General features: G+C 36.0%; 1 protein-coding gene across 8 annotated transcripts in view; it reads right to left on the bottom strand.

Moving 5' to 3' along the window:
- Nucleotides 1-8,607: 8,607 nt before the first annotated feature.
- WASF1 (WASP family member 1) overlaps nt 8,608-19,120 on the bottom strand; it is a 70,240-nt gene continuing 59,727 nt past the window's right edge. For 5 of the 8 annotated variants that reach the window (XM_019443067.2, XM_019443065.2, XM_019443073.2 and 2 more), the window contains 6 exons: nt 17,133-17,286; nt 15,941-16,085; nt 14,303-14,475; nt 12,272-12,451; nt 10,560-11,188; nt 8,608-9,475 (listed from right to left, as the gene is read on the bottom strand). In XM_019443067.2, coding sequence (XP_019298612.1) covers nt 9,318-9,475; nt 10,560-11,188; nt 12,272-12,451; nt 14,303-14,475; nt 15,941-16,085; nt 17,133-17,286 — 1,439 coding nt within the window. In that variant the 3' untranslated portion in view covers nt 8,608-9,317. The remainder of the gene's footprint in view (nt 9,476-10,559; nt 11,189-12,271; nt 12,452-14,302; nt 14,476-15,940; nt 16,086-17,132; nt 17,287-19,120) is intronic. The other 3 variants (XM_053904577.1, XM_019443072.2, XM_019443071.2) reach the window with 3 other exon arrangements.

Genomic DNA, 19,120 nt, shown 5'->3' with positions numbered 1-19,120 from the left:
TCGGAATGAAAGACTCCCCATAGACCCAGCCAAAACTTTTTTAGAATAGCACTGCTGTCTAAGATACTTTTCAACCAATCTTGCTTTTTCCCTCCTCTCCTTTGACCATCCAAAGCCTCTCCACATGCCTTCTCTGGCTCCCTTTCCTTCCCCTCCACCCAATACATATCCTGCACATCTAATACTGTCTGTCATATGGAGGCAGGAATGGTGGAAGAACACAAGCGGTAGGATGGAGTTTTGGACTGGTTTATTCATTACCTGGAAGGCAAAGAGGAATATTACCCTGAATGGTATGTGGGGCACGGATAGTGGTACAGGGCAGCGGCCAAACTGCTACAGATTTCACCAAGGGTGACCTGGGAAAACATCCTGGAGAGGTGATTGCCCTTGCGTGTGTAATGATTCAGACATTTGAATGAAATGAGGAGAACAATGCCTAAAAGAACAGCAGAGTTGGCTGGTTATTGCCAAGCTGCTATGATGTTCTGCAGAGGGATAATGAGAATGTGAGGGCTGTTAACAAGCAGTCAAAACTATGGGTGAGAGCTTAGTTTGGTTGCTTACATAAAGGCCCTTATTTCTGGCTATGTTGGAGCAGATATAACTGAGCAGGTGACTGAAGATTTGTTCATTAGAGTCGCAGAATTTCAGAGACATTTAATTAATTGCTCAGTTGATGGAGATCTACTCTGTGAAGGCCAGGCAAATTTTCATGAAGGCATATGAACAGAGTTGGCCGCTGTGGTGAAAATGAAGACTACATGATGGGCTCCCACTTACCAAGGCCAAACTAGCCACTGTTGCCTCTAAATGTCCAATCTGTTAGCAGCCAATCCGATTCTAAACTTTATATAGAAATGCAAAGGGCCAAGAATAGTAAAGACAATCTTAAGGAACAACAACAAGGTGAATAGGTTTTCTTTCTTGGATAGCAACACTTCTTACAAGGCTATAACCACTAAAACTGTGATACAGGCGGAAGGACAGACCAGTAGAGCAGAATAGGGTCTATAAACAGATTCATATATCTGTGTGCATCTGTATTGTCATCATTATACAGTCATATTATATAACCATATGTCAACACAAATGTATTTTTTATGAATTGGCCGTGCAGCACAGAGGAGAAAGAACAATCTTTTCAGTAAGTGGTGTTGACTTGATTGAATATCCATAGGAAAAGAAAATGATACTTAACCCTGACCTCACATGGCACACAAAAATCAATTCCAGATGGATTATAGATCCAGCTGTGGAAGGTAAAACTATTAAGTCTCTAGAAGACAACAGAGAATAATAATTTGGCATAGGGAAATATTTTAGTTTCTTCAAACTAGGAAACTTAGTGCATTTCTTGAAAATGCACTAACCAGAAGGAAAATTGATAAAATGGACTACATGAAAGTTAATAACTTATTTTCAAAGAGCATCAATACAGTGAGAAGAAAAGCCACAGAGGGGAAGAAGATATAGCTAGTAAACATATGGAAAGATACAACCTCTAAACAGGGAAAAGAAAACAAACCACGATGAGACACTGTCATAAACGCACTAGAATAGCTAAAACTAAACAGAATAATACCAGAAGCCGTGGCAAGGATATGGAACAAGAGGAATTCTTGGGCTGCTGGTGAGAGTATAAATTGGTACTACTTTGGAAAACCGTTTGGCATTATCTACTAAAGCTGAAGATATTCATATCCTATGATTTTGCAATTTCACTTCTAGGTATATACTTTATTAAAATTTTTTTTAATGTTTATATTAATTTTTGAGACAGAGAGACAGAGCATGAGCGGGGGAGGGGCAGAGAGAGAGAGGGAGACACAGAATCCGAAGCAGGCTCCAGGCTCTGAGCTATCAGCACAGAGCCCGACGTGGGGCTTGAACCCACGAACTATGAGATCATGACCTGAGCCGAAGTGGGACAGATGTTCAACAAACTGAGCCACCCAGGCACCCCTAGGTATATACTTTAAAAAAATTTTTTAAAAATATTTATTTGTTTTTGAGAGAGAGAGAGCATGCAAGCGTGATAGGGGTAGAGAGAGAGGGAGACACAGAATCCAAAGAGACTCCAGGCTCTGAGCTGTCAGCACAATGCCTGACGCAGGGCTCAAACTCACGAACTGTGAGATCATGACCTGAGTTGAAGTCAGATGCTTAACTGACTGAGCCACCCAGGTGCCACCACTTCTAGGCATATACTTAACAGAAATGCCAACACATAAACAAGAAACATATGCAAAAATGTTCACACAGTATTACCTTTCAAAGCCCCAAACTGCAAACTAAAATATCCATCAACAGTAGAATGGATAAATTGTGACCTATTTATATACCATGGATTACTATACAACAATGAAAATGAACAAGCAGTTCACATATAACCTGTCTGAATGTCACAAACAAAATTTTAAGTCAGATACAAATAAAGCACATACTAAAAGAAACCACCTATGTAAAGTTCAAAATATTGGCATAATTAAACTAATTATATTTGAAAATACATGTTTGGGTGGTAAAAGTCTAGAGAGAAGCAAGGAAGTGACTACCATAAATTAGGATGGTGGTTACTCTTGGGGCTAGAGATGAAGAAAGGGCCAGTAGTCAGGAGGGGGCATGAGAGAGGCTTTTTAGTGTGGTAACAATGTCTTGACCTGGAGGGTGGTTATATTGGTACTTCTGCGGTAAATTACTGAGCTGAAAATTTTATGCACTTTTCTGTTATGCATGTTTCACAACAAAAGAGATTAAACCACCAAGCAAAAGGAATAATCCAGTCTTTGATATCAAAATGAAAGGCTTAGTGCTTGGTTCGCACACCCTATTCTGAGTTATTTTTTTGGTAATGGAAAGCAGTTCACATTGAATTATCCAAACTGTTTTATTGAGATTCTATGCCAGACATTTCTAAGATCGTTGGCTGTTAACTAATCCAAGAATCAAATCGAAAAATTTGGACTCATTTTATGTGCTCTAAAAATCAAAATCAATAGAATCAAGTATGGTATTTATTTTTTGAGCTGAGGGAAGTGTCTTCAAAAGAAAATGGATTCTTGCTGACAGAGTAAATGAGGCAGATGAGGTAACTCAGACATGAAAGGGATAGATAAAAAGTCAAATCCCTTGCTGCTTCTTTGTTTTGAATTACATAACCTTCATGGCAGAATTATCTTTGGCAGAATCCTTAGAAGATTTCTAGATCTGAAAGATAACAGAATAAAGGGTAGCTGAACATGTTAAAATGGGAGTAGAGCAAGAATTCTGCAGGTATAACAGGATAGAAAGGAGGAGCTGCACAATATACAGAAAGAAAACCAAGAAGATGTTGCATCTAGAGGAGGTGGAATATAGTCTCAAAATGAGAGAAGACTCATCTGTATGATTTAACAACCTAGGAGAGCCTATGAGTGTACTTAATTAGAAAAGAAGATCAAACTAGCATTATGGCAAATCCAAAGAGAAGAGCTTCAACATGGGGTTTAATCACGGGGTTAAGGTATTAAGGAGATTAATCAATCTTTCCTAGAAATAGTCCTTCCAGCCCATGATATAGTCAAAACCCTACTCTGAAAGAATCCAACAGTTTCCTTCTGGCAACTATTTTCACACTCCTGGGGGGAAAACAAAATCACAGAGCATAGCCTGGAGTCGCTATAAATTCAGTCACCAATCTCAACCATGTTTTCAATGCTGCCAATTTCCTTTTCCCTGGAAAGTTCTCCCCTTTTTCACAATGACCATTTCATTAAAATAGTCATTTTTAATGACTTTTCTTAAAACTGTTGACATTCTTCCTGTCTCCCCAGTCACCCTCGGCAGCACTGTCAAAGAGAAAACAGATGCCATCAGAAGGAAACTTTCTCCACTTTTTGGCACCAGAGTTTTAAATCTAACTGCCTACACATCTGTCCTCCTCTCCTTCCTGCGAAGAGGTTGCCTTTCACAAATCCAAGATTAATTCTTCCCTCCAACTATACAGGTGATCCTTTCCCTGCCTTATGTCCCAAACTGCGTCACCCATCCTGCCCAACATGCTCCTCTTCTACCGGTCTTTGTATCAGTAAGCTAGGACTCTAGAAGTGATCCTTGACTCCTTCCTAATTATCAAGTCCAGTGTATTCCACATCCTAAATTTCTCTTGAATCTATCTCATCATCTATCTCCTCTGTCGCCACCAATCCCTAATTATTATCTGTCATCTATTGTAACAGCCTGACTGGTCTCTTGACCTCCAAGGTTACTACTAATTCATTTACCACGTTGCAGCTGCCAATTATCTTTCCAATGTGCTATTCTATGTCACTTCCTCAATTTTACAGTCCACGAAATAAAATGCAAACTCCTTAATATGGTTCCTAACCGTCTCATGATTTGTTCTTGCTTACCTTTCTATTTTATTTCTAGTTATAACACTCTTTGCATCAAGCATTTCCAGACATCCACACACATATTTCCTTTGCCTGGTACGCTGTCTACCCTCACTTCAGTATTTATCTGTCTAGGTCCACCTCAAACTTTAAATGCCATTTCCTTTTGGAGGCTTTTCCTGATTTCCTAGACTAGGTTTGGTCTCTGTGCTATGTGCTTCCCTAACATAACACTCATTGTTCTTTGTTAATTTATCTGTATGCTCAGAAAGGAGGGCTCTGTCTATTCACTGCTGTGGCCCCAATACCCAGCAAAGTAATTGTGCAGGCATTAAAAAAAATTATCAACTAAGTTAGAAGAAAGGCCATAAATATAAAATAAAAATAAAAAATAAAAATAAAGCATAATGATAGGAGATGTGGTCTTTTATCTGGAATGGTCTAGAGAGATATTTCCTATAGATTTTCTTTAAAGTTACAAGTGCAACATTTCATGGTTTTCAAAGGTAAGAACGAAATAGATACTTTTAAGTAATATTGGAAGTTGTTACAATAGAAGACATATTGTCATTTCACAGTTTCTAGGTCTTTTATATCGTTTCCAAGCCAAAAAGGTGGATAGGAAATTTTATTACCCCTGGAGATATCAATGTCCTCTATCAAAGCAGCAGTATTGAAAAAGGTGGACTAAAGGCAGGATGGATAAAAAGGAATTTATCAAGAAGTCTTTGAGTACAGCACACACATAGACAGAAGGACGTATTTATATAGATAGTATAAAATATTCAAAATCATTATCACTAAACCAATTTATCTACTGTAAGAAAGAGGAGAAACTATAAATATCCTGAGAAAGATGATTTCAATACATGATCAGTGGTTTAAATTTTTTTTTTCTAAAGGAAAAAAAGTCAGAGCAGCTGGCCTTACAATAATGAGAAAAAGGTATTGATAACTAGTCTGTAAAAAAAAAAAAAAAAAAAAAAAAGTGCCTGAAATGTTCATTCAAGGCTGGTATTCATTCTTTATTCAGAGCCTGGCTGTCAGGCTTGAAAAGCAACAGAGATTACTGATGCATTCTACAGCCAAGTCATGGAGAACATAAATAAATTTGTTCTTCGTACAGCAATGAATCGAGGAAAAGGCTTATTCTTTGGATTACAAGGGTCTCCTATGCATTGTTTGGCTTCAGTAAGATTTATTAATCACAGTTAAAAGACACAACTTAGAAATATATTTTGATATTTCATTTTCATTAGTTCAATGAGGCAAAGTCATCATCAAATTCTGATACTACATGATTAATTATCTTGCGTTGGTTTATTTACAGTTTTATTGAGTAGACAATACAGAGATCATAAACTCCAAAAGGAATTTATTAAACTATTTAGGAGCTTTAAATAATTTATTTTGTACTTGCTCCAGTTTAGGGAGGTTGTTTTTTAAAAAGCTGAGGTCAAGGTAAATGTAATGGAGTGAAAATAAAACAACAAACCGCAGTTGTATGTTTACTAAGGGCAAAGTTAAAGACATTGTGAAAGTAATTCATGAGATTCTTATTAAATAAAAATACTTGATTTGCTCTCTGCCTTAAGAAAAGACTTCAGAGATAATAATAACTTTTACCTTCTGGCCAAAAGAGTCAATTCTAGCTTTCTATTTTTTAAATTACACACACACACACACACACACACACACACACACACACACACACACACACAGAGTTTTGATAAAGTTAGGACTAGTTTCAGCTCAACTGTGTTACTGAGAAGAGGAACAATGGCTAGGAAGATATGATTTTAAGAGCCCTAGTGGACAGAAGAAAAAAAGAGGGTAGTTCTGAACCTGTTTATAAGAGGAGATAATTATGAGTTGTCTATTTAAGACAAGGCCCCTGCAGTCTTGTGAGTAATCTATTTGGCACGTTCAAATAGGTAATAACTGTAATGCAAAATGGCATTTAAGTATACTTGAAGGAAGCTTATAATAAAAGAATTAGAGAACTTGAAAAAGAATATATATGAACTCTAGTTGTGGTGATCTAAGAAGACTTCATAAAAATATGGATAGAAGATGGGTTGATGAAGAAAGGGTAGGGCTTTCTGGAAATGAAGGGAGGTGTTTCATAATTTACAGAACACAATCCAAATGAACATATTCCTTAACTGTCTTTTAATAAATATTTACAACATGAAAATGCTTCAGAAGTCATCTCATCTGCCCAAATAGATCAAGTTATGAAAAGTGGTAGTTATAGCTTAAAATTACTTATAAATACGCAGCTTGCAAATATTCCTTAGAAAAAGTTATAGACACACTCTCCTCCTCTCTATAATGACTGAATGCCATCCCCAACTGCACGGCCGCTGGTATTTCCCTCCTCTTCTGTCCGCCCGTTATTGTGAAGGGGAAAGATCAGCGTCACACACACAAAAGGCAGAGACAGCTTTTGAAAAACACACACAAAATACAACACATAAATATATTCTGTATGTGTTTGATATATATAGACTAAATGTCAAATAACTTAAGGACTAAAAAGTGTTTGTTGAATTTAGTAATATGAAGGTAAACAGGTGACAATTTTGACACAAACAAGTGAAGCCAATTATTTCCCCATGATATACAATTCATTTTTCTACCTCTATACTTCATGACCTAATGGAATAGTACTACAACGCAATAAGAAGACAGTAATTATCCAGTACTTTCCAGAACTTTAATTCTTCTTAGGGTATTAAAATTGGCCACTGAAATGATTTGTTCCAAATCTCTCTCACCAAGTTAAGCTGAATATCTAGACCAAAAGGTTATTTTGATTTCAAAATAGACACAACATATATGGCCTCTTCAGTCTGTGGGCACTTTCTTATCTTTTAGGAATGTTCTGAAAAACAACAAAATAATCTGTCATAAACTATTTAGGATATGTACTGCCAGGCTATAAAATGGATCCACTTCTATGATTAAGAGATCTTCAACCATTTCCTTTTTTATCACCCTTAACTACTCCAATGCCAGTACCATTACACTTTGGTTACTGGCCACAACTGAGCTTTATAAAAACTACATACAGCTACTGCCTTTTGGCCATAACACACTTAGGAAGATAAACTTTAAACTGTGCCGTATTTTCTTGACTTAAATTCAACACTGCGTATTTTTGTAAAGTTAGAAAGAAATCTCAAATAGCCATCTAATTTTTTGCTCTAGGCAAAGCTACCCAAAAGAGCACATCTTTTGTTAATTAGAGCAATTAGGAAAAAAATTTTTATGTTCAAACTACTGCCACAACAGAACTTAGTTCCTCATTCCTATTCCACAAAGGGTACAGGTTGTTAGTTATCTACCTAAATAACCCTCAAATTATCAAGTTATCAATGACCTCATCTATCAGCTATCAATTGGTGCTGCAATAATGCTACGTGAAATAATCCATCTCAAAACTCAGGTTTTGTAAGATAATAAGCATTATTATTATTATTATTATTTTGCTCATAAATTTATACGTCAATTGAACAATTCTTCTGGGCTGGGCTAATCTTGGTTAGCCTTGTTCATCTGTTTACAGTCGGCCAACAGGTGAGCTTTGCTTGGCTAGTCTTAGATGGTCACACCCGGCAAAGCTCTCTGTGCAAAGTTTCTGATCTTTCAGCAGGCTACTGTGAGATTAATCTGAGACAAAGCTATTGGCTCAAACAAGTCTCAACAACTCTCAGATTCATGGGGCGGGTGTAAAAAGAACCCATCTCTTGATGGGAGGAGCTAGAAATTGCACTGTGAAAGGGGTAGAAACAAGGATGAAGACCACAGTCACTTATTTATGGTACAGCTACCAAAACTTCACATTAAACAATCTAGTACAAATGCTGCTTTCCCTCCATCCTTGAATCTGGATTGTGTAAACACTAACAAGTCACTTTATCACTGCAAAATATGATTTCAAAAATGCTGTTAAACTGAAGGCAAGGTGTACTGAAATTAGACAGCAAATTGAGATTTTAATTTAAGAGCATAAGGAGTTGTAAAAAAAAATGATTTTGTGACCTTAGGAAAAAAATGATGTAAAAGCTATCTCCACACAAGACAACATGAATCTGTATAATTAAGAGGAAATTATATGCTTAAGTGGTTTTTAAGTTTTTTACTTACTATCTATGTATTTAAAACCTACTATATATATATTTGATAAATTATCAGAAACAGTTTTATTCAAAGAACAACACCCATGAACCTTTAAAATGAACCATTTATTAAATCAGACTGTTATTCTTAACAGTTAATGTAAGTTACATGTATGTTTATGTCTGAGTATTTCACATGGAAATTTTTTAAACTCTTATAGGCAAGCAAAATCGTACCACACAATATATAAGTGGGAAGGGGGTACTGCTAAACATTCAAATAAGGCAAGTATTTAAAAACGGTAAAACAATAACTAAAAAAAAAAAAATTCAAGCATTCCTTTAAGAGAATTCAATACTACTAGCTAAATGTACTTTCTGAGTGTATTCATATAATCAAGGCAGTGTTTCCTCTTGTAAAACATCAGGAAATGGAATAAGGCTCATTAGTAGATACAGCTGCCTTCAAGATTTCAATCTCAGTTGCTTTCTTTAAATTAAAATTCACAAAGTGCACAATTAAGATATCAAAAAACTGAATCTGCTACTCTAACAACAGCTGTCCATGCTTAATACTTAGTGGTTTATTTGACCAAATTATCTTTTCAGGGAAAAATAAAAAAGATAAGCCACTGTAAAACATTTAGTTTGAAGTGTATGCTAATATTTTTCTTAGAAATCAAAAATTATGGAGGAAAAGTGTTATTTATCATAAGGAAAAGAAAGCAAAACACTGGAATGACCAAACATTTTCAAAGAACAAGCACCACAAAGGACATTCGCATTCAGTTTTGTAATATTTATCAATGCATTTTTCTTACTCCAACCAATCTACTTCATCAAATTCTGAATCATCTTCTGAATCACTATATTCCACAGCAATGCGGCGAGACAGGATGGTGGCAACATCATTTTCAATGCGTTCGTGTTTAGCTTCCTGTTCACGCTGCTCTTCTACTTTGCGTAGCTGAATACCTGATAGAGAAAAACCAAAGCATTCACTGTAAGCCAAGATACTAAATATATCATATTATTAATCTTTTTGGAATAAAATCACATACATGTGAGAAATACTAAGAGGAAAACAAAAACCAAGATCTATTAAAAAGAATTTGAAAGGATCATATTTAGAATCACATTAATTTGGTCAATTAATTCTTTCCTTATCTGCAATACTAGGTGGTCAAACTTACTAGCTATCCCAGTGAATATCTACAGTTTGTTTAGGTATGATGGTCTACTGTGCCTCTCTACTCACCAACCCCCTCCCACGCCCCCCGAAAAGTTAACCAGTGGTCAAATAAACATTGTTGAGTATGTTTTCTGTGGCTTTACTCTCCCCAATACTTGAGGGAAAGGCACTATTTTTCATTCTATATTGTCAGTGTTTGGCTTATAGTAGGTGCTTAGGAAATGTCGGCTGAATAAATGAATGAATATGAGAAGTCTTTCCTTGGTTACTAAGGGAGGAACTTTAATCCTGTAAAGGCATCTGGTAGAGCAAGTGTCACTGATACACCAAATGGACAGCCTTACTACAGAAGAAAATACCATTTTTAAAGGAGTTACCATACATATTAAACATAATGTAAAGGGTTTTAACTAAATTTTCTATAACTTATAAGTCTGATATTCTCAATCATTCAGTAAACATTTTAAGAATCCCCAAGTAGGAAAATAAAATAATTAAATGTAATATTTTCTCTGGCAAATGATTTAAAATAAAAGTTAAGGGCACCTGGATGGCTCAGTCAGTTGAGCATCTGACTCTTGATTTTGGCTCAGATCATGATCTCAATTTGTGAGATAGAGCCCCATGTTGGGCTCTGCACTGACAGCATGGAGCCTGCTGGTCTTCCCCTACTCGCGTGTGCTCTCCCTCAAAATAAATGAAACTTAAAAAAAATGTAAGTTGAACATAGCTTTCCTTTCTAAAAACCACTTGTGCAAAAATATGATCATCTACAATTTTATTAATGAGAAAATGTTATTGTGCCAAATATTTAGAAAGTTCCTAATGCTACCATAGCAATGCTTTTAATGGCCTGGAGAAAGTTACCTTTTCGTATTGCTTCCAGAAGAACACTCCTGGCGTCACTGATTACAGGTAGAGTTGATGGATGACGCTTTGGCTCAGAAGCAGGTATAACTTGTGATGGAGGAGATGGAGGCATTAATGGAACATGGGGACCTGGGGCAGTAGATGGAGCTGGATGTAGCCCAGAGGGAGGATGAGTAAGAGCGGCAACTGTGACAGGTGACGATGGTCGAATGCCAGGTGGAGGCAGAGGAGGCGGAGGTGGGGGTGGAGGCAGCCCCTGGACTTCACCTTGTGGGAGTGGATGAACTGGTACAGTCTCACATACTGGGGCAGCTCTAGCTACTGGTGGGGAGGGCTGTACTAGAGGAGGTGCAATTGGAGGAGGAGCTGGGTGAAGAACTCCAGGGGCAATCTGAAGAGGAGCTGGAGGCGGTGGTACCGCTGGAGCTTGCAAAGCAGTGGCTGGAGGTGGAGGTGGGGGAGGTACTGGTGGGGGAGGAGTTGAAGTCATTGAAGCTCTTAATGAAGAAGTTGACAAGGCAGATGGAAGAGGTGGTGGAGGAGGCGGGGGGGTAGGGCTCACAAACACAGGTGTCCTGCCTGTAGCTGGTGACTGAGGGCGATTTTCTATCAAACCTGTAGCAGAACTGAAATGATAAAGAAACCCTAGCAAGTTACTCAAAGAGAAAAACCGAACCGCATGACACATATGACTATCAATAATGATATCAAGGTAGATGTATTAACATGATCATATAGAAATTAAAAATTCTTCAGTATTTAGGATGGAATGAATATGCCAAGAAAATTAACGGGTGTTGCTTTCATTTCTAAGATTCCAGATGGTCTCATCCTTTCATGCACCTGTCAGAATACACTCAAGCATTTTATGCTTACTTTGATAAATAAAAGGCTCAATTCTATGCTGTGACAGGAGTCTTTATAATGACTCAACATTTATCACATTACAATATTTGCAGCAATACCTGTGGTCATTACAATGCTGTATTTATATTGAAGCTATTAAGACTCATTATGTCATTTCAGTAAAATCAATAACAACTAATTACAAACCACAAAAGGAAAATTAGGACTGTCAACCCTTCCTGAGGATGGAACATTGAGTGACTCAGTGATAGAAGGTTGATCTTTTTAACTGAAAATTATAAAGCTGATCTCTATTTACCTATTAAAAATTTTATAATAAACTTCAAAACTGCTTTACTGAAAATTATGAGCAATTGCTTATTCTCTCTCAAATTCTCAAAGTATTCCCCCTAATACCAAGTTAACACTCATAATCATATCTTTAGTTCTCATTTCTTAGTCCCTTACCACATTCTAAAAATTCTTAATTTTTATTAATATACTACACATCATGTGCTTGATAATAAAGGTATAATAAAATGAAAGACACTCTAATCTTTAAAGTGAATTCTCATTAGCTACATTTTTCCCAAGAGTACGGGTCAGCTCTTATCAGAGGCTGGCAAATTACATCCCACAGGTCAAATCCGAATTGCTCCCTGTTTTTGTAAATAAGGTTTAGCTGGAACACAAATAGTCATTTATGTATAGTCCATGGCTGTTTTCATGCAACAGTGGCAGAGTTGAGTAGTTGTGACAGAAATCGTAATGCCCACAAAGCCTAAAACACTTGCTAGCTGATCCTTTCAAGAAAAAGGTTACCAACCCCTGAGAAGCAACATCAAATGCCTGTCCCAGCATACCTGATACAGGTGGGTATGGGTTTCGCATCTCCCGCTCCATGCATTGGTGGGGGTGGAGGAGGTTCATGTGGTCTGACTAAGACCCTTTCCTCAGCTCTAGTCAGAAGTTCACTCATCTGACTAAATGGCAAGGCAGAAAGTGAGTAAGAGCCATCCATATGATCCACATATGTCTGAGGTCTAAAAAAAAAAAAAAAAAAAAAAAAAAAATACAGTATCAGTGTATTTTTCTTGAATTATTAATGGTATAAAGTGTTGTACAGGAGACATTTAAGCTTTATCTTTTGAATGCCAACGTTTTAATCACTATTATGAAACTTCAGAAATTTGTTACACTTATCTTGATTTTCAAACAAAGAATGCTGCTCATAATGTAACCTTTCCTTGCAGTTATTTTATTATTTCATAATATAATACTAATTCAATTCACAAGGATAAAAAGTATTACATACAGAATCTCATAAACAAAATTAACTTTTCAGTAAATTGTGTTCAAAGCTATATACCCCTCTGTTTCATTTTTTTAAACAAGATGCCAATGACAAAAAGCTAGAATATGAAAACTGGAGTCTTAAACCTAAATGACTTCCAAATATCTTGTATCAGCGAGAAAGGCCTCCATGATACTAGCACCACAAGGATGACTAACTACATTGTTTTGTCTTTTTGATGTTTTCAAAGGTGTTAGGGTACTCAGAAAATAACTGAGTAACAAAGCAACAAATGACATAAGATCAGATTTAAGCAAAATTTCAGATACCTTGAGCATGTGAAGGTTTTATAAATATTTGCTGATTGTAGTGCATGCTGGGGACACATGTACACAAAACAAATTAGAAACTACAGCTGACTTTGAACACAGATTTGAACTGAGCAGGCCCACTTATATAAGGATTTTTTACAGTAAAGCACTGTAAATGTATTTTCCGTATCATTTTCTTAACATTTTTTCTGTAGCTTTGTTGTAAGAATACAGTATACAATACACATAGCATACAAAATATGTGTTATGGATTATTTATGTTCTCAGTAAGGCTCCCCAGTCAACAGTAAGCTATTAGTAGCTAAATTTTGGATAGCCAAAAGTTACATGTGGATTTTCAACTGCACAAGGGATTGGTGCCCCTAACTCCCTTGTTGTTCAAGAATCAACGAAATTGTACTTATAGTACTGGATCAGGTAATGCTGGTAATACTGTAACTACGTAACAGCAGTAAAAATCAGTGTTTATCTATAGATTATTATTTAAAAAAATAAATCTCAATTCTTTCAACAATGCATATAAATATCTTACATGTGTATTACTCCTAAATTGGCTAAGATACTGGCCTAATAGTTTACATGTATTATTCCAAAGAAAACTTTAAGCGCTTTTTCCATTAAAAAATCAATAATTATAATATATACAATAATAACTATAATCAGTCAACTATACACAAATTTCTTCACAGAGAGATGCTAGTATAATGTTTATTAGGGTAGCATGTTACTCAGATGGGGCCCCCTGGCTACTGAGAAAGGAAAAAGACCTGTTCTATAGCTCTGCAAAAGGGGATGAGTGATTTTGTTTAAAAAGTCCTGATATAACTGAGGTGGGAGATGTGGCATAGAAAGGAAGTCAGGAGAAAGAAAAAGAAACAAAATATTACCCTTTCTCAGTTCCTATTTTATATGTAGTGAATCTGTAATATTTCAAAAAGAAATTCCAGACCCCATTGCTCTACTATGAAGTTCTAGCAGACTCTGCCTGAAATACTGACAGAGAGCTGAGAGTTCATATGAAACCCTGAAGATCATCTCCTCCAACCACCTCTTTCTATAGATGACAAAACTAAAATCCAGGTGTGAAAATGACCTGCCCATGATCAGACTTTAGTAGGCTCACAGTGGTCAGGGTTTCAAAATGATTTCTATAGCTAAAGTAGCTGGTTCAACAGTTCAGGACTTTAAGACTTAAGAGGCACAGATATTAGAAATAAAGCCAGTATTTTATCATTAATTTTGTTAAAAAACAAAAAAAGAAAAGAAACCTTGTTTCAAAATGAGAGGCTGGGCCATTAGCAACTTCAATATGCTTATGTAAGAGATTAGCATCATCTTCAGCCAGCTCTGGACCTTGGGCCAGCTTCTGCCATTCTCTCCGCCTGTCATGAGGTGCTCTTGGCACTTTTTCTGGTTCATGAGGACGATCTAGATTTTTCTGCTATAACAGATGTATTGAAACAAAGCCAAATGCTGAAGTGCTAAGTTTTTAAAAAGAAGTTATAACAATCAAAATAAAATTCTAACATTAATACTGAAAAAGACAATGCCATCATAATATAGTTAAAGTAACACAGAGACAGTTCATTTGTACGTTCAGAGTTAAATCTTAGTTAGTTTGCTTGTAATCCCAGTTTCTTGTCATGTTTCTTTAACTTCTAATTTGAATTCACGCACCAGATAAAAACAGTATGCCTACATAATAAAATTTGAGGTCAGAAAGTCCTTCCAGATGAAAAACAGATTCACCAACTCTGCTCCCACATCTATTAGTTTTTACTATAATGAGTGAAATTTCTACCATTAATGGCACTGCCTACCTTTAACCAAAACCTGAAAATTTATTAAGGCTATGTAATCTGGAAAGTGACCAATTAGCCAGCCAATACATTAGAAAAAATCCAAACATCCAATTAACTCATTATAACTGTATCACTCAACAGGAAACAGGATATTCAAAAAACAAAACAGAAAATAAACCAAACTGTGGGAAAAAGCACAGAGGGGTCTAGAGTAGGTGTAATGAAGTCAAATGCCCAAAGGGGCTAAGCAGATCACATACGTGAATCAAGAAAGTTGGGCATAAGATGGGGACTACAGTGACTAAACAAGCATGTCCAACTAAGGCTTTCCAGTTCAAAAATTTTTAAAACCACTGTGTTTGTCCAACAAAACAGTGACTGCAGGCATACTCTGAGCTGCCAGTCACCAGTTTGCAAACTTCGGCTAGAACACTGGGATACTGTCTAGTACAGAAAATAATAACATGAAGGCATTATGGGGAAAAGGGAGGAGAGAAGAGATAGCTACAGAAGAAACAGAGGGAGGATGAGAACAGATTTTGCATCTTTCATAATTCTGCCTAAATCCAATTTTCCTTCCCTCTTTATTTCTAGTTCTCATCAACATGGAATAAAACAGATCCAAATGTTTATTACAAAGTAGAATATGATAACACAGCAGACAGAGATAACAGGAATTTAGGGAGATTAAAATAATCTTTCCAAAACATTTAGGATATGATCTGTGTTAAGAAAATATTAGCTTAATCTACTTTGCCAATATCTGCAAAATATTCCTTCATCCCTTCTTGCCAGAATGCCCTTCTCTTCTCTGGTCCACTTAATTCCTATTTGTTCTTTGAAATTTATTATAAGCTTTGCTGAAAGCATTTACCAACCCTGTTCTCTGGCTAAAGCAGGTAGTTCTGTGCTACCTAAACCTTCCATGCATACCTCTGTTATGGCACTTATCATGCCATAATATAAGAATCTGATTGCTCATCTGTTCCCCAATTAGTCTGTGATCCTCCTGTGTGGTTATAAAGACTTCAGTATAAAACTGACAAAATACAAGATTAATAAAGTTCCATGTATGCAACAAAACACAAATACATGAAAACTAACTTCAATTTTTTCAATCTCTTGTAATACCTTCTGTTTCCTCTTTTCCTTCCTCTTATCCTCTGTATCTTGCAACATTTTTTCTTTCCATAGATCAAAGAAATATGAAGGATTGGTATAAAATTTCAAACCTTCTTTACCATCATCTCTGAAATAAAAAATATCAATTAGAACATTTATCAGTAAGACTTAGAGAGGCAATCAGAATAATTTTACTAAAATGTTTTTCCTATCAGTGAAATACAGAATGTGTAAAAATATTGACGAAATAAATTAGAATACTGCATCAATATTCTCACAAATCAGACAAAAAACTAAGGAAAATGGAAACCCAGGAGTTTTTCAGAGATGGTGTTACTAATCTGAAGAACGGCTGGACAATTTTCATCTCTAACTAGTGCTGAATACCAACTTTTCTACAAGTCCTCTGGGAAATTCCAGTAATTACAAAAGGTTCTGCCAAAGATAAAAGCCTGAAAAGACAATAATATCATTTACAATGGACATATTACAAAGAGTTTCTGCCAATACTGCAATTTACTTATTACCTTACGAACCCCCCCGCCCCCCACATTTCCTTTAATTATCATGCTAGTAGTAACAGTTATTTTATCCAATGACTTGCACACTGATAAAACCGCTTCGAATAAGTATCTGAATACTATTTTATTCAGGATATGGGTGGTGTCTCTTAAATTACCCATTTAACAAATCATGTGGAACTACCCCCAAAGAAAGCCTGAGTAATTCCAGATTTTATTTTAAATGGTAAAAAACATTTTTAAAATAGATACTACATATTCATTATGTAAAGGCTTAATGCATATAGATCAAGAGTAGATATGAGCAAGCAAAAACGATATTAATTTTGTTAGTGTGGTGGAATTTTGAGCCCTTTTTATTTTTCATCTGACTGGATATTACATTAAAAAGACAATAACAACTCCTTGTGTCTCAAAACAACTCCCTTGAGTAAGTCTCGTCGTCTTTTGTATGCCAGAACCTTGGGAACGTATGTAGTGAATAAAGCACAAGTTTTCTAAGGGTGGTGGATAAAGAGGGTTCTCTGTGTTGATCAAAAGTCCAGTGACATAAAGCATATTTGGGGATTTAGCATATAAAGGTAGACTGCTACCTATCTGAACATGCAGTATGAAAGTAAATAGCCAGCCTTCATATTTATTAGCCCACTGACCTATACGGAGTGAGTATATTGAGAGGTGGAGGCTGTTCACAAACATCATACGTCTCCTGTAACGGAATAGGCAAAGTCTTGCGGTCGAAAAGCTGCTGATCTTGAATCGTAGAACTTCGGAAAGCTTTTCTCATTGTTATATCTTGCAAAGACACTAAAACAAAAATCAAAAATGTATTTTATTTATTTTACTAAGTGGATTTAACATAAGGACAAATTCACATACTGTGTTTAAGAGTCAGCATGGTTCAGGAAGTTGTGACTGTAGTGGCTTGAGAATCAGGAACCACATTTTAAGTGCTCTATCATTATGTCCCAATATCATTTTGTCTCTGATCTTCCCAATCAGATACGTTTCAATGCACCTTTGATTTCTAAGGCTCAAAAGGCTGTAATGATGCCTGAAGCATATCTATATTTCCCACCAAAAATACCTTTCACTTTTCTCTACTTGCCATTACTACCCCCCACTAACCTACATCCTCTTCTTTCTTTTTTAAATAATCTTTTTCTCTCATTTCTCTTTATTACTTTTGTTTAGCTTATACCAATAACACTGAAGGAATTACTTAGTCCTCAGTTGCATTCTTGGCTATATTGACCTCTATGCTAGCTAGACTATAAATATTATACATACGCTATAAACTTAAAACATACTTTACCATAAAGAAAATATTTTCAAGTACTGGGCAATCTATATCATCATCTATTTCACTTATCTTTTATCTCATACTATAAGAATCTCTACTTACCTATGGGCTAAGACTAAGACTGTCTTGCACATTAGTATCTCTAGTAACTAGCATAAAATAACTTCATTTACTCATTTTCTTTTGAAGCATGCAGCATGTTAAAATAAGAAATGTATCAAATCTTTTTCCATTTTTTTAAATGTTTATTTTTGAGAGCGAGAGACAGAGTGTGAGTGGGGGAAGGGCAGAGAGAGACAGAGAGAGACAGACAGAATCTGAAGCAGGCTCCAGGCTCTGAGCTGTCAGCACAGAGCCTGATGCAGGGTTCTACCTCAAGAACCGCAAAACCATGACCTGAGCTGAAGTTGGAAGCTCAACTGATTAAGCCACCCAGGCACCCCAGAAATGTACCAAATTAGTACATTCTTAACTCTTAGGATGACTTTCTGATATTGAAAAAGTAAGTGATTTCTTACATATTTAATTAATATGGCTTTTAAGTATACAGATAAATGCTTTATGCCATAGCAAGTTCTTAAACTTTTCTTTAAACAATTCGTAAACTATTCTTCTCCCTAAAACAATATCTCTACCATCCTCACAAGTATTCACTCAGCATGAATATTCAGATCTATGGAATAGCTGGAGCAGCATGGCTCTACAATGGCCACATCATGACTACATTCCCAGCAATTTCTCTGCTGTATGATCTGTAACACACTTAAAACATCAAAATAAAATTCAGAGAAGGAAAAAAATTTTTCCTCATTATTACTAAAGAGTGATGTAAAAGATATTTAATGAATACAGACTCTATGTGCGCGATGTTCTCAATAATTTTTATTTTATTTAATTTTATTTATTCAATGAAAATAGATGTTATTATTCCATTTTAAAGATAAGAAAACCAAGACTAGGAAACATTACATAACTGGCCAAAGGCAAAATAAGCAGCAGAATCGGATTAGAAAACCCAGACCTGTCTGCCTTTGAGACTGACCCTTTCATGCTAACAACACATGCTGTTCTCTGGCTCCCATCAGATGTGGCCTCTGTTTTCTACAATCAAAATGGACCAATTCTTGCCACTCTCCCACTCCACTTATTTACCATAAGTATATAACCAAGATGGAACTTAGTGTTTAGTCTCCCAAAATGGTCTTACTCAAGGAGAGAACATATAATGTAATAAGCACTTTTCTATCTTCAACTGCTCTCATTTACCATTTGTCTTATTAACAGGTCACTAAGACAAAAGCCTTCCAGTTACCAAAACAACATCTGATATTTAAATAG

Source organism: Panthera pardus, unplaced genomic scaffold (assembly GCF_024362965.1).
Source record: "Panthera pardus isolate Hobbes unplaced genomic scaffold, ASM2436296v1 HiC_scaffold_17, whole genome shotgun sequence".
NCBI lineage: Eukaryota > Metazoa > Chordata > Mammalia > Carnivora > Felidae > Panthera > Panthera pardus.
The sequence above is the reverse complement of the archived record's forward strand: the minus strand, read 5'-3'. Positions and strand labels throughout refer to the sequence as shown.